The 11,348-nt window shown below is 39.2% G+C and overlaps 1 protein-coding gene across 1 annotated transcript in view; it reads left to right on the top strand.

The window, feature by feature from the left end:
- The window catches only part of ENPP3 (ectonucleotide pyrophosphatase/phosphodiesterase 3), a 98,533-nt gene extending 88,226 nt beyond the window's left edge, over nt 1–10,307 (top strand). Inside the window, exons 24-25 of the mRNA XM_006885024.1 lie at nt 413–569; nt 10,137–10,307. Coding sequence (XP_006885086.1) covers nt 413–569; nt 10,137–10,307 — 328 coding nt within the window. The remainder of the gene's footprint in view (nt 1–412; nt 570–10,136) is intronic.
- Nucleotides 10,308–11,348: the final 1,041 nt, after the last annotated feature.

Genomic DNA, 11,348 nt, shown 5'->3' with positions numbered 1-11,348 from the left:
TTCCATCTTCTTTTAATACTTCCTGGATCATTTAACATTCTGCCAACAGCATCCTTGATTATAGCAACTCGAGGTTTGAATTACTGAGTTGTTGCATGTTTTGCTGCGTATATTTCTAACAATAAGGATTATAAAATCAACCAGAACAGGAAACAGGATGGAGAATACGTCACACCTCTGCTTTTCTTTGTATATTTTCTTATAATGTTAAAATGACTGAGCTTGGACTTCTACTAGTAATATCTGCTAAAACTACTTGTTGTCTAAAACTATGTGAGAAGAATGTGTTTTCTGTTCATTTTACTATCATTTACCTTGACGTTTTCTTAAAAGTACATGAGGATCTTTGTAATTGTTAGAAGTAAAAGGATTTCTACTATGTTTCCTCACACCTTTCTCGTTATGCTTGTAGACATGTCATCAATACCAGTGTTCCCATCCCCACACACTTCTTTGTGGTGCTGACCAGCTGTCTAAACCGGAGCCACACCCCCAACGACTGCCCTGGGTCTCTGGATGTCCTGCCTTTCATCATCCCGCACCGGCCGACCAACGTGGAGAGCTGCCCTGTGAGTATGCTCAGGAAGGGCCTGGGACCAGATGAGATGGTTAGTCAGACCCATCTTGGCTTTCATAGTGGTAGCTCTGCCTAGAACACATTCTTGTAGGTGTTGTATGGCTAGACCTGGGCTGAAAATTATTTCTGTTCTGGGATTTTTTTCCTTGGGTGATACATCCCTATGTACTTACTATCAATTTAAACATACATGTGCGTATATGAGTGTCTGCTGAGACAGGCAAACCTTATGTGTTTTATATACATAATGTTCACTCTCCTAATTAGTTGAGGGCCAGTATATTATGGATCTTCTTTACTCTGAGTAAAAACTTTAAGATTCTAGCCCTCTATTGGAATGAAATGTATTCCTTAATAAATGTAACTTGATGTATAAAAGTGCATTAATTTTAAACACGAGACTCCAGAATTACTACCAGCCAAAAGGCTGGTGGTCTGAACACACTCAGCAGTGCTATGGAAGAAAGGTCTGGTGACCTGGTTCTGTAGAGATTATTGTTACAGATTCTGACTCAGAACAGGCCTGAATGGAAGAGTAGAACTTCTCTACGGCGTTTTCTAAGCTCTCACCTTTAGAAGAGCATAAATCCAGGTCTTTTCTCCCGTGACTTGCTAGTGAGGCAACACCACTGGCTTTTTGGTTAGTGACTGAGCATTTTAATCATTGCACCAACAGTGCTCCTTTCTGTAAAGATTATACTGAAGACAAGCCTTTGAAGTGGTTCTACTCTGTAACAAGGAATTGGAACTGACCCAATGGTAACAAGTTTGATTCATAGGTTTATAGAAGGCTAGGATTTTGAAGCTCCGTCTCACATACTTGGGCATGTGGCCAGAAGGGATCAATTCTTGGAGAAGGACATCATGCTCGGAAGGGTGGAGGGATAGCCCAGGAGAGGAAGACCCCAGATGAGATGGATTGATACAGTAACTAGGGCAATGGTGGGTTGGTGTGTCAGAGTCAGTGGGACTGACTCAGGACAGGGAAGGTTTCAGAGCTGTTGTACATAGGGTTGTTGTGAGTCACAGGTGACTTGACGGCACATAACAACAACAACAACAAATTCAAGTAGTACTTTTTTGAAAGAAAATATATTTAAGAAATAAAGAAGTTCACTACTATTGTGTTGATTCCCACTCATAATGATTCCCTATCAGGTTTCCAAAGAGGAGCCTGCCCATTTTCCCCCTTCAGAGTAGGTGTTGGGTTACAACTGCCAGTCTTTCTACTAACAACCCAACATGTAACAAACTAGGCCACCAGGGGTCCTTTCACATGTAATTTTTTTTTAAAAAAGCACCCCAAAACTCAAACTCATTGATATCACATTTATTGTCTTTTTCAATGATCCTCCCTGGTCTTTCTGAGGAAATGTTAATGGAAGGAAACAGCACATCTTTCTCCTATGGTGCTGCTGGTGGGTTCAAAGACTTGAGTACAACGTGCTGTAGACTAAGTTACCAGAGCTATTAGTATGCAATTTTTACTGTTATGTGTTGTCGATTTGCCTCTGACCCATAGCGACCCTCTGGACAGCAGCTCTGAAGCCTGCTCTGTCCTGAGCCAGCCTCACAAATTCTAATATACCAAACTCTATTGCCCCAGTTACTGTATCACTGCATCTCTTTTAGGGTCTTGCTTTCCTGCGCTGTCTCTCCACATTTCCGAACATGATGTCCTTCTCCAAGTCCTTCCTGACCATGTGTCCAAATTATGTAAATGGAGCTTCAAATTCCTAGCCGCTAAGGAAAAACTTGGTTTCACCCTCTCCAAGACAGACCTTTTTGTTTTCTTGGTGGTCCATGGTATGTTCAAGACTCTTCTCAAGCACCACAACTCAAAGGCATCAATTCTTCTTCTGTCATCATTAGTTATTGTCCAGCTTTCTGATGCATAGCAAGTAATTACAAAGACTATGGCCTGGATTAGACGTACCTTAGTCTCTAGACTGACACTGTTGTTTTTCAGTACTCTGGAGAGGTCTCTGGTAGCAGATTTTCCCCAATGAATTTGTCTTTTGACTTCCTGACTACTGGTGCCAAGAGTGTTGATTGTGCAAGCTGTAATTGTTAACCTCAATTCTTCTCCATCTATCATGGTGCTGCCAATTGGCCCCACGGTGAGAATCTTTATCTGCTTGATGTTGAGATGCAATCCATATTAAAGACTACACTCCTTGACCTTCTGCATCAAGTGCTTCAGGTCCTCCGTTTCAACAAGCAAGGTTATGCCATCTGCATGATGTAAATTGTTGATGAGTCTTTCTCCAATCCTGATGCCACATTCCTCCTTATAAAACTCAGCCTCCTGAGTGATCTGTTCTGCATATAGATTGAAAGGTATGGAGAAAAGATGCATCTCTCAGGCACCCCTTCCTGATTTTGAACCACGCAGTCTTTCCCTGCTCTGTTCTAAGGACTGCTTCCTAGTCCAAGTATAGATTTCTCAGAAGCACAATCAAGTGTTCTGGGATCCTAATTTTCCTCAAGATGAGCCACAATTTGTTGTGTTTTGTAATTAGACCACCTGAAGTATTGTGGTGTTTTTTTTTTGGATTAAGATAAATCATATATAATTACTCCAACTTGCTATATATAATGATAGAAGCAAATATAGATCCTGTTTTTACTGAAGTCATTCAACAAATACACTGAATGCACAGTATGATGGTGGACATTCTTGCAACCCTGGTGAGGAGGGAGGCAAGGGCCTCTTTGAGGAGTTCACATAAAATTTTGTGCTATAAAGAAGAAGACACACAAATAGATCAGTCAAAATAATACAAGAATGTATTTTAAAAAGTAAAACTTATCTCAAAGTTTGGATTACCATTCTAATGACAGTGTTTAAAATTCATAGAGAGGCACTTTAAATAAAGTTTCATATAAAGGTAGAAGCAGGACTGGGTTCTGAGGAGGGGCTGAATTTGAAAAGGTTGGGAGGCCTGGGCAAAATGTCCTATAGAAAGTGTGAAGAATGAGGAAGACTGGTAAGTGGATATAAGAGCCAGAGGAAAAGAGGGGCTGATCTAAGATGAGCCAGACATTTTAAATGCAGGTAAGGAGAGAAAAGACAAAAAGAAAAGTCAGGAATGAGAACCATGTTGGCCTGTCTAGGTGTGTTAAATGTAGAGAAATGGCTCATTTAGTGCAGCGGCAGCCTTAAGGTATGTGTTTTTTTCCTCCACCACCTCGGACCTGCACTAAGAAACCATATCCAAGGAACCTGCAATTGGCGTTTATCTTGGCACTACCTACTCCTGTGTAGGGGTCTTCCAGCATGGGAGAGTCGAGATCATTACAAATGATCAAGGCAACCGGACCACTCCAAGCTATGTCACATTTACCGATACCTAACAATTGATTGGCAATGTGGCAAAGAGAGCTGGACAATGACTAAAGATGATAGAAGAAGAATCAATGCTTTTGGGTTGTAGTGGTGGTTCTAGAATCTTGAACATTCCATGGACTGCCAAGAGAATAAACAGCTCTGTCCTTGAGAGGGTTATTGTTGTTGTTGTTATGTGCCGTTGAGTCACTTGTGACTCATAGCGACCCTATGTACAACAGCCCTAAACTCTGCTCTGTCCCGTGCCAATTGCACTGTCTCCGATACACCCATCCCAATTACCCCAGTCACTGAATCAATCCACCTCATAGAGGGCCTTCCCCTCCTGCACTGTCCCTCCACCCTAGCATGATGTCCTTCTCCAAGGACTGGTCCTTCCTTACAACATGTCCAAAGTATGTTAGACGGAGGCTCAGAATCCTTGCCTCCAAGGAGCCACCCAGTCTAACGCTTTCCAGGATGACTCTGTTTGTTTTCCTAGCAGTCCATGGCATTCTCAATACTCTTCTCCAGCACCACAGTCAATGGCATCAATTCTCCTTCTATCCTCTTTGGTCATTGTCCAACTATCTGATGCATAACAAGTAATTGCAAAGACCATGGCCTGTATCAGATGCACCTTAGTCTCCAGAGACACCATTGCTCTTCAGTACTTTGGAGAGGTCCCTAACAGCAGACTTGAGAGGGTAAAACCAAGTTATTCCTTGGAGACAAGCATTTTAAAGCTCTGTCTCACATACTTTGAGCATGTTTTCAGGAGGGATCAGTCCTCAGAGAAGAATATCATGCATGGAAGGGTAGAGGAACAATGCAAGAGAGAAAGATCTGGCATGAGATGGACTGACACAGTTAACTGGGTAAGGGTAGTGAGATAGTGTTGGCTCAGGATTGGGCAGCCTTCAGAACTATTGCACATAGGGTCACCAAGAATCATAGTCGACTCAACAGCACATAACAACATGAGTCAGTCAACTCCATGATTGGCTTTAAATACTCGAGTCACTCAATGTGGAAAGATACTATCAGAGGTTTGAGGGAATTGGAAACAGTTGTAGGATTACAAATTCTCCCTCATGTTCAGTTTTGGAGTGCACCCATCTTTTCTTCCATCCTTCTTTTTCCTTCTCAACTTCATGTAATGAAATTCCTGTCAGGCAAATAAGAATGCGGCATGATTTCAGGTTACTATCATTATTGCATTTACTAACAGATAAAGAACTCAGACGAATAGTCAGAGACATTGGTATAGATTTAGTTTTAAGTCACTGAAGTAAAATGAAATCAAGAAAAGTAAAATTAACTTGATAAAGTAGAAAGGAGAGATCTTTCTACTCCTAGAATAAAAAGAAATCCATTAAGAAGATTGAAGGTGTCATCAAGCAAGGAGTAGTTAAAACAGCGAGGGAAGGCAAAAAGACAAAGCCTGGGAACTGAGTAAAGAATCTGAAGAAATCACTGCCTTTGAGGTCATCCTAGACAAGCAGCTTCATTAGTATGGCAGCAGCTATAACCCCAGTGTAAATTAAGGAGAAGGAATAAGGAAGTGCTTAGGGGTGGTTTGGGGCTGGTATTATCTTAAAACAAACAAAATTAACTGCCCTTGAGCATACAATAGTTCTTTTTTTTTTTTCTTTTCTTTTCCCTGCCTCTTTGTAAACAGTCCCTCCTAAGGACTATCCACTTAGCTTTGTATCCAAAGACGAAATTTGTAGGTGAAAGGAGCTAGCCTTAGTTAGAAACTCATTAATTTCAGGGTCGAAAATATGGAACGCTTCACGAATTTGCGTGTCATCCTTGCGCAGGGGCCATGCTAATCTTCTCTGTATCGTTCCAGTTTTAGTATATGTGCTGCCGAAGCGAGCACTATAATAGTTCTTTTTACTTGCAACAGATCTACATATGTATTATTCTATTAAAAGGATGTCTTTAAATACAGCTCATAAGAACCAGATACTCAGAGGATGATACCCTGAAGGAATGTTGAGAAGCTGTCTACAGCTGCCCTCTGTTCAGTTTGTTTGATGCCTGTAACTTTCCTGATGATTTAACAGGTTGAGTCTCACCCTAGTGTGGGTGTAATGCTATATTGTAATTTCATTTAATTGCAATTTTAAAAGAGGGAAGAATGTTAGGTGTTTAAGTACCATTTACTTATGTCTGTTGTATGTACGTATATGAGTTATTTTGGGGGAGAAGTTATTTGTAAAAATATGATAGTTGATGTATAAAACCATTATTGTAGAATGAGTACGAGGATCCAAGGAGAGGGGAGGGGGGAAGTAGAGAGGTGAGGATGAGTGGGGGGACAGGGTTATTCATCCGGTTGGACAATTTGATGGAGATGTTGTGAAGGAAATGATAAAGACCTGGTGTGAAAACCAATGTACTTGAACTTTGTAAATAAACCAGTATTAAAAAAATAAGCATAGATCAGCTGTAAATAATTCTATAAAATACAGTGTATATGAATGGTTGTATGTAAACCAATTAGAAAGAATGTTTTTAAGAAAACATGATAGTTGAATGGATCTCTTTTATTATTTTTTAATTTTTATTTCTTTTAAGGCTAGATTTTGAATAAAGCCAAAAGATAATAGCCATGGAAGTCAAGAGGCAGGAAATGTTATGAAAAAAAGATGGTCAAGATATTTCATGCTGTTGAAATGTTAAAAGTAGTTATGGCAGGGTAAAAAGACTTTTTAATTAGATTTTCATTTTTTATATGAACTCGAAGGTGCACACTGTATATTGATTTATTTAAAAATAAAAAGTTTGTTCCCTTCATGAATCTGACACAGAGAATTACTTTAGTGGTTAAAAACAAAAATAATTTTCTCTTTTACTTCCTCTGTCACAAATAGTGTTTATTTTAAGCCTGTTTTTTAAAAAAAGTTGACCACTGTACTAAAGTTAAGTGAGTTTTATTGATTTACTCAATGAACATTGAGTGAAAGAACATCCTTCCTCCTGTGCAATTAACTGCCTCTGAAAGCCCACCAGAAGGTCAGCCATGGGTCAGTCCTGACTCTATGGTACACAGCAACAACATAATAAACTTAATTTTTTTCTTTTAAACATTTAACTGAAAATTAAAAGTGTCATAGGAATATCAGAAAAGAAGTATAGAATAAATTTCAGAGAAACTCATGTTTCTAAATTATGGAACAAATATTTATATCCCAAAACTTCTCCAATAGGATAAAAAGGGAAGCCACAGACTGGGAAAAAGTATTTGCTAATGACATGTCAGATAACGGACTTATATCTAGAATTTATAAAATACTTGAGCACCACAACAAGATAAAGGTAAATAATCCAATCAAAAAATGGGCACAGGATATGAACAGACACTTTACCAAAGAAGACATTCAGATGGCCAACAAGCACATGAAGAAATGTTCAAAATCCCTAGCTCTAAGAGAGAGACAAATATTTTTTTTAAGATATTAAAACCCAAATGACCAAGCAACAGAAGACACTAAACTGTGATAATACTTTATATGTAATAAAATTTTAGCCAGGAAAAAGCACCTTTCTTAACTCATAAGTTTGGCAATGATAGTTATCTATGAAGGAGCTCTGGGGGCCTAGTGGGAAGAGGCTGTACTGCCATCCAAAAGGCACCGATTTTAAATCTACCAGGTGCTCCGCAGGAGAAGGAATGGACATTCTCCTCTATGTGATTTACTGTCTCTGAAAATTGGCTGGAGGATTAGCTATGAGTTTGTTCTGACTCAACTGTACACCACCACAACAACGGCAACACCAGTTGTAAATTAGCTTAAACATTTTGAAAAAGACTCTTTTACTATCTAGAGTCCTTGCATAGTGCAAAAGATTATTAATTAGGTTAATAACTAAAGGTTGGAAGTTAGAGTCAAGAATGGTTTATGATCTTCTTGTTGTGTACAGTTGAGTTAGATCTGACCCATCACTGACCCTCGGGTGGGTTTTCAGAGGCAGTTAATCACACAGGAACAGAGTGCCCATCCTTCTCCGGCAGAGCAGCTGGGGGATTTGAGCACAGTGTCTTTGGGATTGCAGCATAGCTTCTTATCACTAGGCTGCCAGAACTCAGTAGATTTATAGTCTATTTAAAATTAAAAAAATCACAAAACACAGCTCTACTCTGACTTATATAGTGCTTTTATTAGTGAAATCAATCCCATAACAAGTTGTTAAATATTTTTTTTACCTTGTGCCAGAGATTTTTTTTCCCATCAGTTTTAATAGACATTTACAGAGGTTTTGGATTTCCATTCATTCATTGCCGCACTTTTCTCCCTGCCCACCCCTCTCCACCAGTTTGCTCCCCTCTCCGAAAAGAAAAAAAAAAAAGGAAAAAATTCCTTCATTACTATACAATTTCCCCATCCCGACCCCCCTCCCCGACCCCCCAACCCGAGTACACTTCTCTATGTAACCTTAATTCTGGATTCCTGTGTTAAAAGTAAGTATCTGATAAGATTAAAATTATGGTCTACTTTATGACCCAGTTCTTACATTTCTAATGCCAGAAATACATGCACTTGAATAAAGGAGGTATGTGGTAAATTATTCATTGTGGTATTTTTTACAGTACTCAAATTCTATCAATGTGATGATAAAACAAACAAAAAAAGAACAATGCTGCATTTAAATAGGAAATTTCACAATCCTGCATGAGAGGGATTAAAACAGTAACGGCGATAACGGAGGTAGATGTGTTGGAGTCAGTGAGACTAACTCAGGATGGGGCAAGCTTTAGAGCTGTTGTACATAGGGTTGCTATGAGTCACAGGTGACTCGACAGCACATGACAACAGCAAAGCTTAAAAAGCTGAGTTAACTAGATCTACATATGTCAGAGATCTCTCCAGAGGGTAAAAAGCAATTATGTCAGTGTAGAAACTAAGGTGCACCTGATTCAGACCATGGTCTTCACAATTACTTGCTATGCATCAGCAAACTGGACAGTGACCAAGGATGACAGAAAAATTGATGCCTTTGAGTTGTGGTGCTGGAGAAGGGTATTGTACATACGATAGACCACCAAAAGAATTAATACGTCTGTCTTGGAAAGGGTAAAACCAAGCTTCTCCTTGGAGGCAAGGGTTTTGAAGCTGTCTCACATACTTTAGGCATGTGAGCCAGGAGGGACCAGAAGGGTATCTATCATGCTTGAAAGGGTGGAAAGACAGTGCAGGAGAGAAAGACCTTGGATGATATGAATTGACACAGAAACTTGGGCAATGGAAGCAGTTATGTCAAAGACAGTGAAACTGGCTCAGGATAAGGCAGGATTCAGAGATATTGTACATATGAGTCATTATGAGTCTCAAGTGACTTGATGGCACATAGCAACAATATGATGATACTCCACTTTTTATTAAGAGCAATTTTATATAGTGATCTGTACTTTGAGTCCTAACTATTTTGATCAGAGAGAAATGGATGTACTATATATTGAAAGTTGCAAAGTGATAGAAACTATTTATGCTTGCTTACTAACCTAAAATTAAACTAACCCAGCAGCATTGAAGAAGAAAGACTGGGTTAGCTGCTTCTGTAAAGATTATAGTCAAGAAAGCCCTATGGACCAGGGCCATCCTGTGACACATGGCTGCTGTCAGTCAGAATTAATGGTTTGCCATCAGCAGTGACTTGGGTTGGTTGGTTGTTTTTGCAAGGGGTACAGTTATTGTATGTTGTTGTTGTTTGGTGCCGTCGAGTCGTAGACGACTCATAGCGACCCTATGAATGAACAGCCTGAGCACTGTTCGTACATAGAGTTTCTGGAAGCAAGCCATTTCAGAAGTGGATGCTGCTCCTGCTTCAGTTATTGTATACCTGTAGTTAAAAAACGATACTAAGTACACATCAATTCATGACAATGATTGACTCTAAATGGAGGGATATTGGACATTTAATATGTACTATTTATATCTTTAAAATATATATGTGAAGAATATTCAAAATAGTTAACCCACAGAACTTTGTGATGCTATGTGTCTGTTCTATTCTACTTTGTTCCTTGTTTATTTTTTTAAAATAAACCCCAAACTTAGCTGTATTAAATTGCCATTTAAAGTCAATAGAAATCATATCACTTCTCATCCTTTTGGCTAAGAGCAAGTGCAATGTCAATAGAAATCACAGAGAAAGTAATAGTTTTTAAGTAATGAAAGATCTTTCTCTCAATGAGGACCATACCCTGTGTCTCTTTTTCAGGAAGGCAAGGAGGAAAGCTATTGGATTGAGGAAAGATGGAATGCACACATGGCTCGCGTTCGTGACGTGGAACTTCTTACTGGACTTGATTTCTATCAGGAAACAGCACAGTCAGTCTCTGAGATTTTGCAACTAAAGACTTATTTACCTGTACTTGAAACCATTATTTAGCTTAATATTTTGCACAAATTGGTAAAATGTATCTGATTTTCTTTGTCAATGAATCATGAAATTTTCCATTTTTTCATTAATTCTCCTCTATGTTGCATAATTTTCATTATCCCCTTTCATCTACTTCATCTCTATGTACATATATTAAATACACATTTTCATTTTGTACAGAGTTTGTGCTGTGTTATATTTTCCTCTCAATCACAATCTTCGGCTGTCTTTTTCTATCCAATGTCACTGGAAACAGAAGGAAAAAACAAGAGGTGTTGTTGTTGTTAGGTCCTATCAAATCGCGTATGACCCACAGTGATGCTGTGAACAACAGACCTGAACCCTGTCCTGTCCTGCGTCAGCCTCACACCTCCTGCTAGAGCCCATTGCAGCAGTCACCATGCCAATCCACCTGGTCGAGGGTCCTCCTCTTCTTCACCGACCCTCCGTCTTTCTGGGCATCCTATCACTCCCCAGGGCATATCTTGGAGATTCTCTCTCTCTTTCCTTAGAGAGAACAAGATACAATTTTTTTTTTGTCATGAAGTGTTTTACAGTTGACAGTTCAACAATAACTACTGAGCTCTTAAATATGTACAAAGTATTTTGTAACTTTACTTGTATAGACACATCTGAAAAGTACTTGTTACAAATGCTTGAAAATATTTTTATAGTAGCAAAGGTCAGTGTGATACTTGTACTGCTAGCTAAAAGGCTGGTGTTTCATATCCACCAGAGACTCCACAGAAGACATACGGGTTTACCCTCTTTGTTAAAGTTTCACAGCCCTGAGAACCCAATGAAGGGTCATGCTGAGTAAGAACTGACTCAACAGCTGTGGGTTTAGTGTCTGTTTTATGCCATTCCATTCTTGTAAAGATGACAGTCTCTAAACCCTATGGAGAAGTTGTACTCTGTTCTCTAGGGCTGCTAAGAGTCAGAATAGACTCAATGGCACACAACAACATAGAAAGGCAGAAGTTGTTGAGTGGTCCAAACAGTTAACAATTCAGCTACTAACTGGGAGATTCAAGTTCACTCATAAGGATC

This window comes from Elephantulus edwardii, unplaced genomic scaffold, assembly GCF_000299155.1.
Source record: "Elephantulus edwardii isolate Elephantulus edwardi_28Jun2011 unplaced genomic scaffold, EleEdw1.0 scaffold00039, whole genome shotgun sequence".
Taxonomy (NCBI): domain Eukaryota; kingdom Metazoa; phylum Chordata; class Mammalia; order Macroscelidea; family Macroscelididae; genus Elephantulus; species Elephantulus edwardii.
This window is presented reverse-complemented; position numbering and strand designations above follow the sequence as displayed.